General features: G+C 48.2%; 1 protein-coding gene across 1 annotated transcript in view; it reads right to left on the bottom strand.

Annotated features, from left to right (window-relative positions):
- Nucleotides 1-15,420, bottom strand: part of LOC106587081 (ryanodine receptor 3) — a 168,910-nt gene that overhangs the window by 29,996 nt on the left and 123,494 nt on the right. The window contains 26 exon segments of the mRNA XM_045715707.1: nucleotides 370-451; nucleotides 588-826; nucleotides 1,698-1,758; nucleotides 1,840-1,889; nucleotides 2,066-2,187; nucleotides 2,293-2,360; nucleotides 2,480-2,595; nucleotides 2,688-2,811; nucleotides 2,929-3,004; nucleotides 3,116-3,178; nucleotides 3,525-3,671; nucleotides 3,832-3,921; nucleotides 4,196-4,274; nucleotides 4,523-4,686; nucleotides 5,249-5,389; nucleotides 6,074-6,164; nucleotides 6,328-6,548; nucleotides 7,381-7,550; nucleotides 8,339-8,459; nucleotides 8,662-8,770; nucleotides 8,925-9,111; nucleotides 9,821-9,956; nucleotides 10,107-10,210; nucleotides 11,821-11,953; nucleotides 12,746-12,860; nucleotides 13,034-13,307. Of these exon segments, the coding sequence (XP_045571663.1) occupies nucleotides 370-451; nucleotides 588-826; nucleotides 1,698-1,758; nucleotides 1,840-1,889; nucleotides 2,066-2,187; nucleotides 2,293-2,360; nucleotides 2,480-2,595; nucleotides 2,688-2,811; nucleotides 2,929-3,004; nucleotides 3,116-3,178; nucleotides 3,525-3,671; nucleotides 3,832-3,921; nucleotides 4,196-4,274; nucleotides 4,523-4,686; nucleotides 5,249-5,389; nucleotides 6,074-6,164; nucleotides 6,328-6,548; nucleotides 7,381-7,550; nucleotides 8,339-8,459; nucleotides 8,662-8,770; nucleotides 8,925-9,111; nucleotides 9,821-9,956; nucleotides 10,107-10,210; nucleotides 11,821-11,953; nucleotides 12,746-12,860; nucleotides 13,034-13,307 (3,283 nt within the window).

Here is a 15,420-nt window from a genome sequence, read left to right as displayed (position 1 = left end):
GGGGCTCGGTTGGAGCTGGGCTGGGGCTCGGTGGGAGCTGGGCTGGGGCTCGGTGGGAGCTGGGCTGGGGCTCGGGGCTCGGTTGGAGCTGGGCTGGGGCTCGGTTGGAGCTGGGCTGGGGCTCGGTTGGAGCTTGGCTGGGGACTCGGTTGGAGCTGGGCTGGGCCTCAGTGGCTCTATGATCTGCTCTAATCCTCTCCTCTTGTTATTCTGTATCTCACTGTTCAAATAAACCTACCATCAAAATGATAGACTGATCATTTCTTTGTCAGTGGGCAAACGTACAAATTCAGCAGGGGATCAAATACTTTTTTCCCTCACTGTACTGTCTGTGATATCAGTCTCCTAGCAATATCTAAATAATACTACCTTTCCACATAGATGTTTTTCCCAGTCCCGAGCGCATAGAGGCTGGTCAGGATACGATAGCAGGACACTTGGACATCATCCACTGAAAAACAGCAGAAAAGTTATGGTGGTTACATTCATATGCACAGCATCAGTGATATGACATGAATATAAAGCATACTCTCGCCACTCCTCATATTCTATCTCCTAGATGTGTAGGTCTTGCTGTGGTCACTCACAGAGCAGGTCCACTCCAAAGTGGTGCTGGGTGATGTGTTCAAACAGGGCAGTGAGGATGGGCAGTAGTGCCACCGTGGTGTAGTTGATGTTCTGGGACACGCCCTTCATCTGTGAGCGGGAGTGGGTGAACTTCCCCAACTTCAGGTTCTCAAGGGTCTTCTCCAGGTCCTCCGCTGCGTTCTCGAAGAACGTCCTTAACCCCGCCTTCACCAGCTCTGAGCCAGACTTCATCACCGTCCTGTCGGAGGAGAGGGAGGAAGGGGTTAAATGATGGAGTATGTAGTCTGTCATTGCTGCCGTTTGTGCACAGAATAACCAAACAATGTCCCCATGTGGGATAATAAAATCGTATTTGATTAGAATAATAATTGCCATATGATATAAGAGTTCCCAAAGGACAGCATCATTTCCATAGAGGAGAGCCAGCCATACAGAGAGCTCCCAAGGGATTCTAGTCCTGTCATGTGACTGAGATATGAACTTCTGTCTGACCTTGAATATTTACAGTGTAGGGATATGCAGAAATATTACACCCCAAAAACGATTTGATACATTAAGGAGATTAGATTAGTCCATTTTTAGTAATGCATTTTGTGACTCTTAAAGCTTTTTGAAGCCGTGATGAATCTCCCAAAGGGAGGGAGTTGAAAGACAGGGCCTCTGGGCAAGTACAGTACAGTACAGTGGCTACATCCTCGGCATAAACATCATGTTTAATGCATTGCTATTTTAACCTCATTTGTGAGAACTGCTGCCTCGAACAACACATCGTTTCTAAAGAACACTAGCAGCCCGGAGCTAGCTACAGTACCTGCTGCGTATGCATGATGAGTGTACTTATCTAAATACCAGCGGGAGTTGTTTCTCTTAATGTCAATGATTCCAAAATGACATGAATAACAACAACTGGTGATTATGAACATGGTGAACAACATATCTATGGGCCTAAGTAATGCAACGTTATATAGGCTAGACATTAGGTTAGCCCTCTTTTCCAATGACATGTACTGTAAAATTGCTACGTGACGGACCTCTTTCAAACCTTTGATTTCATTTCAAACTCTAGGGGTATATTGTGGCATAGGACTGCAGGACTGAGTTCTACCCACCTGGTGTCCAGTGTGTGGGCCAGGATGTGGAGAACGCTCACCATGGTGGTGGAGTCACTCCCTACAAGAGAACAGTCATTAGCATATCACACACTAATAGTCATCCTAATATTCACAGCAACAAAGAGAATCAGCTTCTTACCAAATAGGGAAATCCTGTGTCTGACAAGAGCTGCCAGTTTACAGAACAGGCTGGAAAAGTGAAGGAGAGATAAAGAAGGAAAGAAAGAATGAAATCAGGGAGGTCAAAGGCTAAGAGTAGGAAAAGATGAAAAGATGACAGGAGTATACGGAGAAGAGTAAGTAAGTAGCATTCACAGACAGTGAGAAAGTGGAACTGCAGAGTCGTGAGATGTTATTGTACCAACCTGGTGACCATCTCCTTCTCCTTATTAGAGGCGTAGCCGCTGCTGCTCAGGTTCTTACTGGGAGAAGACAGGAAGTAGAGACAGTGGTTCTTGAAGTACTGGTCTATCAGAGGGAGGAGGACCTAAAGAAGAAATACCATTTAGGGGATGTGTGACAATCTTTGTGTAATCTCATGTACTGTACTTAAAATGTTCATTTGTTTCACACAGATTTACAATATTCTCACTTTGGCGAAAAACTTGATTTCTTGCTCATGAGGCGACTTGTCTGTCTTCCCACTGGTAGCCATGACCTCTGAAACGACAAGGTCAAAGTTCAATAAAGAGCAGGTCAATAAGGCAGCATTGTCCATAACAGAGAAAAGGTAGAGGAGCATTCAAAGATCAACGATATGAATGTCACCAGGCTCTTACCAAGGTGGGCAATGAACTCCTGGGCTGAGTTCACATACTTCAGCAGCTTCTTGAGGAACTTGTAAGCAAACCTCTTCTCCATGGAGGAAGAGTCCTGCTCCATGTCCTTCAGACCTCTACAACACAGGGAGAAGGGATAGATGAATTGTCATTCAGTCACAACAATACAAATCAATGTTTTAACAAAGACTGAAGTTCACACACTGACCTGGTGATGGCGTAGCCGTTGATCTGCAGGAAGCGGAACAGGTCCTGGGCTTTCTCTTTGTCCCGGGCCTTCTCTTTGGCGGTCAGGGTGTCATAGGGCACCAGCAGAGGGTGAGTTGCCCCACCTGGAACCACAAACAACAACACTGTAACAATCAGAACCAATAAATCTCACATTTACTCTTGACTACATGAATCTGGCTCCTCCATCTCACAGGGTAGGAAGATAATTATAGAATCACCTCTAATTCCAAGGTCATTCTTCTTCTTCTTAGCCCAGATGTTGTGATAATTCTCAGCCACAACCTCCACCATGCCCTTGATCCAAAGAGCAAAGAGAACATCTGTTAATTAAATAACATTAACAGCCGAGTCATAAACAAACCAGTTATTTACAGTTACAAAATAACAGCTGTGTGGTTCACTCACCTGTAACTCTCTAGACAGAACCACATTGATGGTGTCTATTGGGGTTGGGTTGAAACCGTTAGCCTGCCAAATGCCAACAAGAAAACATTCAGTAATAAAAACAAACATTGAACAGATAACTCAGCAGTCCTGGCATACACTCTCAGAAAAAAGGGTTCCAAAAGGGTTCTTTGGCTTTCCCCATAGGATAACTATTTTTAGTTCCTGGTAGAACCGTTTTTTGTTCCTGGTAAAACACTTTTGGTTTCCATGTAGAACCATCTGTGGAAAAGGTGCTATCTAGAACCAAAAAGGGTTCTTCAAAGGCTTCTCCTATGAGGAATGCCCGAAGAACCCTTATAGGTTCTAGATAGCACTTTTTTTCTAAGAGTGTAAAGTACTAGGAGGAGTAGGTTATTAAACTGAGTACATGAGAAGAGGACTGGGAGATCTTGCGCATCTTCTCACTCTCCCGTAGGGACATGGTCTCTCCATCCTTGGTCCTGTCGATGTTCCAGCCCATAGCCAGCATGGTCTTTAGAGTCTCCCTCACCGGCCACCTGTAGATATCCTTCTCCTGATTACCACACAGACACAGATACACACCAAGAGTTAGCAAGATATACAATCAGTTAGAAACTAATCCTCACATTGTCAACTTAATCATGAGGTCTACCTATTGAGCTCGTACTTTAGTGTACCAATTCCATATTGTGTAATGTTGTACTACACTGTACCTTCTCTGTCAGACCTTTGTAGGTCCTGAGTAGAGGGTGAGTCTTGGCCTTCTCATCTATACAGTCCCCATACCTCCATCCCAACATCACCTGGAGAGAACAGACAAGTGTGAGCCTACTTCAGACCTGATAAATTACCAGCTAGTTTTTCAACCCAAATAAAAACACATAGGATAGAGAGAGCAACCCTGAAACCAGCCTCCTATTGTTTCTTCCAAGAGGGTAGTGGTAAGGCTTTATAAAATACAGTGCACAAGCAGTAGATTCTTAATCTTTATGCCCTGTTATAATGCATTGGTTCCAGGTGTAATTTTGCAGCATCTAATACACATTTCCCTGGCAGAGGAGCTCATCGTTGGCCTACCTTCTCTGCTGACCATTTGTCATGGGAATGCTCAGCATATTTGTTGGCAACATGTTCCAGTTTCTCTGGAAGAGATATGCTGTAAAGGGAGAGTAACCATTACTCACTGCAGGTATGATGCATGCTGGGATAAAGCATATGTAAATGCAGTCATAAAGTATATAAAAGCACTGCACATTACATCAAATAAATTATGTGCATAATTTCTATATGGCACCTATACAAGTTGTTACATATAAAGTCAGAGTGGGATCACTTCAATTAAAATGCCCTTAATTTGAGCAGACAGTCACGCCTTATACGCCATAATCTCTGATGGCCACTCACTTGGCTGTGCTTATGGGCTTGGGGTCGAAATTGCCCTGAGCGTCCACAGACACAGGCTTCTCCAGGGTGGTGCTGATGGTGGCGTCTATGTAGTCAGGCGGTAAGGCCCCAGATATGGCACTCAGACAGGGCATGGCCATCTTAAAGAGATCTGCATCGTACTTCTGCAATGTGAAACACACTCTGATTGGTGGACTATCAGAGGTACCTCCACTGAGGTCTGAGTAAGGCTAAACTATCGACTACATACTGCAGGAATGGCTAGAGGTTAAGAGATATGCTTAATGCAGAGTCGTCCCAGTTACAGAGAGCAGAGGCTGAGATCGATGATGGCTGTTCAAATATTGATGTTCTCAGCCTGGTCTTTCTGTCACCAGCTTCACTTTCATGTGCTGGGTCCAGACATTTACCGTACTTCAAAAAGAGCATACAAGATGAACCATAAAATCAATGGCCATATTCAACAGCACAGAAAGGCAACGAGGCATTCGTAGAGGGATAATTCAATAGGACACTAAAGAGGAGTGTCTAGTACCAGATTACTAAAGGTTATGACCTATTGGCCTGCACATGTATCCACATGGTCAGCACTTCCTGATCAAAGCTCAGTGCAGCTTTTGTTTTATTGGCTCATTATCAGTGTTTTTTTTGCCTCAACTAGGAGCCTGTTGGAGCCCTGCTATTCTCCTGGGTCAAAGTGCTGTGTTAAAGGAGACCTCATCGTACCCTCTGTGAGAGCGAATCCAAGACGCCCCAGAAGATCTTCTTTGTGAGGAGCAGCTCCTCGTCTGAGGCCATGCCGTAGCTGCCCCAGCCTGACGGCAGACAGTAGTACTTCCAGCTCTGCTCGTAGTGGTTTGTCAGGAGCTGTGGAGGGGGACGGCACAAAGGGTCAAAGGACAGTCCATCAGACTGAGAGAGAGGATGTATGTACACTCTGCTGTGGGCTACACTGTAGGAATAGAAAACAGACACGTAGGTAACCACTTTACTGGTGTACTGAAAGACAACAACACACTGGCACCGAGCCAAATAACTTCAATAGGATCTACAGCTGATGATAGGCCATGGGATATTCATTCTCACTAGCTCAGTTTAAAAACAGACAACGAGAGCCTTGTGTGAGTGGAGGCAGAATCAACTGTGTTCCGTCTTCCACAGGCAATCCAAATTCTTCCAGGCTGCTCTCTGCTCCCTGGTGCTCGGCTGTTGTATTAAAAACAACACAACTGCCAACATCTGCTTAATAGTGAGAACATCATCATCAATAGCAGTGAGAGTCAGAGAGAGGCAGAGAAAGAGACAGAGGCTGTATGTTTGATAAACAGTGTGTGTAACGCCCAACAGGATAGAGAGCTAATATCTTCAAGCAGGCTGCAGAGCACACCCCTGAAACCACAGCCTGCTGAGAGCAGAGATAGGGCAGCAGAAGGGCAGAGAAAGAGAGAAAAAGAGAGAAAGAAAGAGAGAGAGAGAGAGAGATAGAGAAGGAGAGAGCAGAAGGGCAGAGGAAGAGAAAGAGAGAGGGAGAGGGAAGGAAAGGAGACATACCCTGAGAGGCATCTTGCAGTACTCCGTCAGCAAGGGCACGTCAAAGACGAGGCGTCGCAGGAGATGCTGCAGCATGGAGGGACGGAGGTACCTGCAGACAGAGGACCAGACCAGGGAGAGAACAGGACATCAGTGAGACACCACATCATGACCCAGGATAATACTGTATCTGTTTCGCTTAAGTGTTTCAATGGCCACAGAGTGAGCTTATTGCTTCCTTAAGGGGTGCTAATGTACATAGTGGAACTCCTTACTTGCAGACGGCCAGCAGACACTCCTCGATTGCGTCTCTCTGGGCCTTGGTGAGAGAGCGGCCCTTGGACAGCCTGTAGATGGTGTGCAGCGTGGAGTCGATGAGCACGGCGTAGTGCTCTGTGCCAGCGAAGTGGGGGGCACAGCGGGTGAGCAGGGGCAGCATGGCAGAGCCGATGTACCTATTCATGGCCAGAGCTGTCTCTGTGGTGCTGAGTACCTCCTACAGGGGAGGGGTCAAAGGGGAGAGGTCAACACAACACAGTGTCACACAGCAGTTCTCACAACCCAGGCACAACTTCAACTGTTCCACAATCAATATCATTAGGTGTGTCAAAGATAGACTTTCAACTACTCTAAATAGAATCCTAGTGAGGAGCTGAATCTGCACATTTATCCTTAGGAAATAGCTGATGAAGAACTAAAACAGGGAGACAAAGCACTAGGTCATCCCCGGCCAGGGCTAATCATATCTACAGAGTAATACTCTCTAATTAAAGGCCTGGAACGGTGAGCCTAGCATCGTGTTACATCGGAATCAACCAGACTTTAATTTAATAGCTGCTGGATTACGTGGGAGCGTGATCATTATCGCTTTCCAGTGTGGATCAAAGATCTGTGTGTCTGTACAGGAGCAGGGCAGCTGGTGGCCCAGAGGCTAGCTATTCTTGTCACAATAACGCCAGGCTGGGGCTGGGGTGGAGGGTTGCCTCAGAGAGCTCCAAAACAAGCAGAGTCATGGATATTCCAGCCCTAATCAAGGGGCTCACCGCCTGCCTGCCCAGGGAATCACCAGGGTCAACCTGCACTAGTACACTCCACTCCACTAAACCGACTCCACTTAGACACTCAGCTTTAAATACACACATTTTAAACTCCCTCTCACACTTAATACACAGCCTCCGCTCCACTCAACTTCCACATCCTTGAATACCTCAACCCACTTGTCTGCTAAACAATGAACTAGATGGCAAAACAAACAACTTGATGCCTTAGCCTAATTTGTGGTCTTCCACATCTCCCACTTCTCAGCTGAGGGTGAGCTCCCCACCCACCGTGTCCAGAGAAGCAGAGGCTTGCAGGTCGGGCAGGAAGCCCACGTCCAGCAGCTGAAGTAGGAAGCTTTGGTCCTCGATACCATAGACCCGGTCCAGGAACAGCACCATGGGGGCCTTGTGGTCCGGGCAGAAACTGGCTGCCATATCAGGCTCTGTCACAGTGCCGTCTAAGAGGAAGAGAGAGAGAGAGAGAGAGAGAGAGAGAGAGAGAGAGAGAGAGAGAGAGAGAGAGAGAGAGAGAGAGAGAGAGAGAGAATAACATAAAAGGGAAAGATAGACAAAGGTTGAGGATATAAAAAATAATGAGATACACAGAGGATACAAAATAAGAAGAGGTGGTGGGTCTCTGTGTAAATATGTTTTTCTTTCAGTATTCAAACAGGGAGACCTACCCATACATTATAGCAAGCCTCATCTGATTAAGAAAGGCATGCGAGTCCAGATAACTCATGTGTATTCATTAGCAGCAGTGCAGCTTGTGAGAGGGTTTCTGGGGAGGGAGGCACGGCTGAGTTATTCAGTTGTTGGTCGGCCGACAGCGCTCGTTGTGTGGCAGCACTAGCTAGCAGCGTTTTCAGATCCGAGCGATGCCATGCTTATGCAGAGCAATCAATAGAGAAAAACACCCGGCAACAGAAATGAGAGGGATACGAGGAGAAGAGAGCCGTGGGAGGTAGAAAGCCTTGGTTGATTAAAAACACATGAATTGTGAGCTGGGATCAAAAGCACAGCACCACCATTTAAACGATTGAGTTTCATACTTCATCATTTCTACCTCAACCAATTCATTATTTAGATCACTTTTTGTTGTTTCTAGACTTCAGAGAGTAAAGTGTGCATGCCATTAGATCACCACGATGGCTGAGTGATTTGGGATTTTATTGCGTGTTGTGTGTTGCTATTGTGTGCTGTTGTGCGTTATAAGAGCTGAAGCGGGAACTGGGCAGTCCTCTACCTTTGTGGACGACAGGCATTTTGAGGGGTATGCTGATGATGCCCACCAGGTCTTCAGTGGGCACTAGGGAGCGCAGGATGGCACGGATGCGCAGGGCCTCCCCTTTACCCTTGTTGATCAACTGAAGGAGGAGGAGGAAGGAGAGAAGGTCATTAGTCCTACTGAAATCTCACTGGTGGAAAACAGACATTCATTCAGTCTTTACTTATCCAGATGAGTCAGAGAGAGCAGATGCTGAGATGTCTCGTATGCAAATAAACCTCTCAGAGTAGGTTAGAGTACAGGTGATCTGAGATAGGAGTGGGACCATCAGCTAAACTCACGTGCATCTCTGGGGCACAGCGTCCCAGTAGGTCGATGAGGGCAGAGTAGAAGGACATGATGGCATTGCCCATATGCACCACCTCTTCCTCCTCATCGTCCTCAGCAGACCTGCCCATAAACACAGTGAGAAGGTCTTCTGGGCCTTACCTTGCTATCTTAACTAACTCATGATGATCTTACAGTGTTTACTTTGCTATGTACTATTAGTTCTATGCCGTTAGCTCTTGTTTTATAGCTATGGCAGGTACAGTATGTATCTTACGCGTCAGAGCTGACCCCCTGGGCGGAGGAGGGCAAGTCCACAGCAGGGTTATCTGAGATTTTGATGGCCTCCTTCATGGCTGCCAGCAGCCCATTACCCCCCTCTCCTCTCAGAGCCGGGCCAAAACACTCAGGACGCCTGATTAGTAGCTTCACCACCACACTGGAGTTCTCCTCCACACTCTCACCTGGAACACACACACACACACACACACACACACACACACACACACACACACACACACACACACACACACACACACACACACACACACACACACACACACACACACACACACACACACACACACACACACACACCAGGTTAACAAAACATATATTTCAGTAATACACTGCATTAGCACATCGAAATCAACACAGATATCGACACAAGATGCACATAAAATGCATTGGCAGTGGAAAAACACACACAAATATAGCACACAGTACACACACACACACATCAACAACTGATATGAACAAAATACTCCCTTGGACTCCCAAACACCTCAGCGGTGAACAGCACCAGACATAAAGCTCATCTAGTGAGTGTTTGACAATGTATCGCCACTGTTTTTGGTCCCTCACTGTCAGGAAGCAAATGAATGGCTGCCCTGCTCTTTCATCCAGGAACAGTTTCCACTATTCACTCTCTGTAGTGAGATCCTGTTCCTCCACTGAGCTCTACTGACCTTGTGGCTCCTATCAGCTAACCCCCTCAGGCAGTCTAGCCTGCCCAGCAGGATCCACAGACAGGCCCTCTCTAAACCTGCCCACCCCTGGTATGGAAGGCATAGTACAGTACATTACCAAGCCGCATCCTCCACTTTACCCTACAGAGACCAAGGTTCAGTACAGGTCCTGCTGACAGTCATTACAGTACAGTGCCCCACCTACCATTGACAAATACAGCGAAGCGCAGGAAGGAGAGGTAGCGTTCACCCTCAATGGGGTTCCAGCCGATGTCAGGGTAACCTTTGTCCAGCAGCATGGGACAGCTCTGGAGCCCACAGCCTGCTAGGTATGTCACCACCTGCGACACCAGGACACAACCATGACAAAACAAAGACAAGCTTAGCAACAGCCACATGGACTGAGGATACTCTGAAACACATGGACCCAAAACCCCAATTCTAATGCACACGCCAACACACACACACCCAATAGAGACCGTATCCCCTACCTTGTCCAGGTCGGGCTCTTCCAGGGCCAAGGCCAGGCCGTTGTTGTCCATCACAGAGGAGGCAGCCACGTCTAGAGGAGTGGAGCCTCTCATGGCTGGGGATGCTACAGGGAGAAAACATACATAGGATCCAATTTAAGTTATTCATTTCTCACAGGTATTTACAACAATTCTGGTGTCCAGAGAATGATTCTCCATTCCACTAAGTCAGAGGTACTTCTCATTGAGATGGGAAGTTGTGGGAGTAACCTAAAGCCAACAGCAGGGGGCAGCATTACACTCATGATGAACCAGGACCAGACTCTGATTGGACTGTCAGACTGTTCATCTGTCAACAGCTGAGTGATACTGATCTAAACCAAAATGTCCAGCTCATATTGGCAGTAATTACTCATACCTTCTATTGTTTCACTGAGTTTATTTAAGCTCATTAAAGCAGCAGTATATTTCACTATCTTTGTTTTCATAAACAGAAATATTCAAAGATGTGCAAATTATTGGTTCAGGCTAAAATCACACTCAAAGACTTTGTCCAATATAGTGTAGGTGCAAGACTGTATAATGTATATTGGTCGAGAAGTCTACTGTAAGTGACTACGTTGTCCCTCGCCTTTGGGCTATTCTCTCTCTGTGTGTGTGTGTGTGTGTGTGTGTGTGTGTGTGTGTGTGTGTGTGTGTGTGTGTGTGTGTGTGTGTGTGTGTGTGAGAGAGAGAGAGAGAGAGAGTTAACCCAGGAGAGAACCGCTCTCTCTTTCTCCCTGCCACAGCACGGTGTTCAAAGAGTCACAACCTCTCCTGACAGAATGTATGATGACTCACCCTCTCCCCTTATGAATTCACAACCAACTGACCAACCAACCACACACACACACACTACACACAACACACACACACACACACACACACACACACCTAATCTCAGGTGTGTGTCTAATGTATGCAGACTCACAGCTCAAGGACCTAACGTGAGACCCCAATGAGATTATTGTCCATAACAATGAGAACAGCGTCAGAGATGCCGCCACACCCAGTGTACCTACAGTATAAGCAAGTTGTTCCAATAGGAAGTAAGAGATGCTGGATATAGCATGTGATTTTCCTATGTCAGACTCTCCATCAACTCAGGGGTGTAGGGTATCTGGGAATGTGATTTCCATCAACCCCCAGCAAGTGTATCCCAGGCCCAGCTCTACCAGGAGCAGTGTACCGCCCGGCCCCAGCTATACCAGGAGCAGTGTACCCCAGGCCCAGCTCTACCAGGAGCAGTGTACCCCCCGGCCCAGCTCTACCAGGAGCAGTGTACCCCAGGCCCAGCTCTACCAGGAGCAGTGTACCCCCGGCCCAGCTCTACCAGGAGCAGTGTACCCCAGGCCCAGCTCTACCAGGAGCAGTGTACCCCAGGCCAAGCTCTACCAGGAGCAGTGTACCCCAGGCCCAGCTCTACCAGGAGCAGTGTATCTCAGGCCCAGCTCTACCAGGAGCAGTGTACCCCCAGGCCCAGCTCTACCAGGAGCAGTGTACCCCCAGGCCCAGCTCTACCAGGAGCAGTGTACCCCAGGCCCAGCTCTACCAGGAGCAGTGTACCCCAGGCCCAGCTCTACCAGGAGCAGTGTACCCCCAGGCCCAGCTCTACCAGGAGCAGTGTACCCCCATGCCCAGCTCTACCAGGAGCAGTGTACCCCAGTTCCAGCTCTACAAGGAGCAGTGTACCTACCAAGGCCTACGCTGCTGTTCTCCAGAAGGTAGCTGAGGTGGTCAAACATGGCCTTTTGGTTCTGACGACTGATCCTGCAGAAGTAACACAGGAAGCGACAGCAGCTGGCCACCATCTTGGGGAACGCTATCTCCTGAGAGGAAAACACAGAGACTAGGGTTAATGAGGCTTAATGAGGCACAACCTGTCCAATTCCCACTATAAAACTGAGACTCAGCTGACATTCTGACAGCTATGCATATTATTAGTAGATAAAACTTGAAACTAGTAGTAGTTAAACTGTTGAAACTAGAAGACCTAAAAGATAAATACAAGCTTAACTCAAGTGATCATCAAAAAGAGACAAACAGGCAGGCAGACAGACAAGAGGTTACAGATACAGTATCACTTTATTCTGGGCTTGTGTTGGGTCTAATGACTATTTGGCTTCCTCAAGGCGTGTTGCTATAAATCCAGTCCACTAACGAATGTCTAAAAAGGCCTGCCATGCCATTCCATGCCGACCCCCCTCTGTCCTTCCTCCATCCCCAGGCCGGGCTCTACACCCCAGTGTCATGGTAGAGAGCCGTCAGCCTGGGAGAATAAACACCTACTGTGGTGTATTTATCACTGCCCTCCCCTCCTTCCCAAACACACACTCAGCCTCCCTGCTACATGCAGTACAGCCTCCCTTGCCTTGGTTTGTAGCACATACACATTGGAGCTCTGGAAAACCTGTTTTTCAAATACTGTATACAACCAATATTTATTCTAAAGTTTGTTTATTAAAGTCATTCCCCGTAATTGGCCGTAGTGTTGTGATATGCTGCATCTGACGCCTACCCAGTAGCCACACAGTGCTAGTTGAATCTCTCATCAACAACTGTCATGGATGCTGTGATACACCAGAGTCTCCTCTATCATCCGTAGCAGTACTGAACTGTACCTGGGACTTGCCTCCTCCCAGCACGTTGACCATCACCTCCATCACCGTCTCATGCATGCCCAGCACGCGCATCAGGTTGGGGTGCTGGTAGAATATCTTGTTGTTCATGATGTCACTGGATGGAAATACAAAACACAGAATACTCAGAACAGGTCAAATAATACTTGGAACAGTGATTGAGATCATAATTGTATCTGAAATGAAATAAAGCATTGGTACTTTAAAGCTCCCTGGTTATCAGACTATATATGTTTGTGCTTTAGACTGTGTCACTGACATGTAACCTACCCCAGACCGTCGATCATGAGTTTCTCCTCCTCCTTGCCCATGCGTACGGACAGCAGTGATCTGATCTGACCCAGAGAAGCCAGCAGGTTGATGGTGTCCTGTATAGAGGCAGCACTGATAGTGTAGCTCTTCCTCATGGCCCGGAGCAGCTCTCCAATGCTGTCGTACTGTCTCCTCAGTAGGCTGAACATCACTCTGACCAGCTCGGGGTCCTGGACGTGGCACTCCTGAGCCCAGCTCACCATGGTCTGGGAGATCAACTCCTTCAGGTTGGCTAGAGACCAGGGAACAGACAGAAGAACCTAGTTATCTCCTACTCTTTACATGGTTAGGATATGTACAGCACCACCACATTTTTTGTAACCTTTGTCATATATAGTGGTATAGTAAGAAGTCCTAACATAATAGGACCTAACATAAAAACAAGAGCAGTCTATGGTAGTACAGTAGATGGAACTAGTGTGTGGGAAGTGAGCCTTTTCAAAGAGGTTTCCTCTAAGTGCAGTAGCCCCGAGACTGCCTCCCCGAGACCGCCTCCCCGAGACCACCTCCCCGAGACCGCCTCCCCGGGACCGCCTCCCCGGAACCGCCTCCCTGGAACCGCCTCCCCGGGACTGCCTCCCCGAGACCGCCTCCCCGAGACCGCCTCCCCGAGACCGCCTCCCCGGGACCGCCTCCCCGAGACCGCCTCCCCGGGACCGCCTCCCCGGAACCGCCTCCCCGGGACTGCCTCCCGAAACCGCCTCCCCGAGACTGCCTCCCAGGGACTGCCTCCCCGAAACCGCGCGCCTCCCCGAAACCGTCTCACCGAAACCGCCTCCCCAAGACTGCCTCCCCGGGACTGCCTCCCCGAAACTGCCTCCCCGAGACTGCCTCCCCGGGACTGCCTCCCCGAAACTGCCTCCCCGGGACCGCTTCCCCGGGACCGCCTCACTGGGACCGCCTCCCTGGGACCGCCTCCCCGGGACCGCCTCCCCGGGACCGCCTCCCCGAAACTGCCTCCCCAAGACTGCCTCCTCGAAACTGCCTCCCCGGGACTGCCTTCCCGGGACTGCCTCCCCGAGACCTCCTCCCCGGGACCGCCTCCCCGGGACCGCATCCCCGGGACCGCATCCCCGAGACTGCCTCCCCGAGACTGCCTCCCCGAAACTGCCTCCCCGAGACCTCCTCCCCGGGACTGCCTCCCCGAAACTGCCTCCCCGAGACCTCCTCCCCGGGACTGCCTCCCTGAAACTGCCTCCCCGAGACCTCCTCCCCGGGACTGCCACGCAGAAATATCATGCCACAGAGCATGAGATTGAACTTCACTCAACTTTCTAGAACAGTGGTCACCAAGCGGTCCATCACGATCGCCTGGTTGATCTCCAATGCATTCCTAGTCGATCGCTAAACATTTCTGTACAAACCCAACGATAAAGCCTTGTGTTCCTATTCTTTTTATTTGTCTCAAGCTGTAGGTGCACCTGATTCAGCTGCCCTGAGCGTCAGGTGGGCCAACTGTTGCCATTTTCAACCATTTCATGAAGATACAATGAAGACATTCCAGAGAGCAAATCAAGTGCACTATAGGCCGGATGGCTCAGATGACCATGTCTGCAGTAACATAGCAGGTACAAAAGAAAGCTACAGTAAAGTTGATACTGTGAGATTTCAACACGTTTAAAACCATGACTAGTGAGACCGTCAACGAATACATTAAAGAGCTGATGTTTATATGAGTGAGTTAATGTTTAAGTTCTTACTCAGCACTTTTTACTCAACACTTTCATAAGCCATAAAATGTGCCTTCTCCCTATATCCACTCAGCGCTACAACAAGCACTGCAGCAGTAATGAATGAGGAGGAAAGTGTATCTATAGGCTTGTGTTGTTGTTATTATTAGTGGCTTGGGTCTTTTTTAAATCGAGGAACATTTCACTTTCTCTGTTTATAGGAGTAACAACATGAATTTGTGCATGAGGCAGAAATAACGCTGTGCGACTTGAGCTTTGCCATAATCTGGAAGACGGTGTTCCTATTTGGTCGGTGTCAGTGGAGGAAAGGGAGAGCAGAGGGATGTTGAGAGACAGACCCTCAGTCTGCTGCTCTCTCCCTCCGCTGAGACTGACCATCAGATGCAGGCACCATCAACCCAGAAAAATACAAATAAAAAGCAAATGATTTAAATGTATGCTCACTCAGCTGTGCTTCACAAGTAATACAACAATGGATCTATTACCGGTGTGATCATATAGCCTACCTAAAAAAAATGGCCCAAACAACAATGCATTGGCATGGCAGTTCAAGCAAAGCCAATATGCGGTGATAATGTATTAGCCTACATGGACACTGTTAAAACTGTAACTTAAAGTGGGTACAGCCTCAGAGTTCACAGTAAACGTGCGCTG

Source organism: Salmo salar, chromosome ssa01 (genome assembly GCF_905237065.1).
Source record: "Salmo salar chromosome ssa01, Ssal_v3.1, whole genome shotgun sequence".
NCBI classification, from domain to species: Eukaryota; Metazoa; Chordata; class Actinopteri; order Salmoniformes; family Salmonidae; genus Salmo; species Salmo salar.
This window is presented reverse-complemented; position numbering and strand designations above follow the sequence as displayed.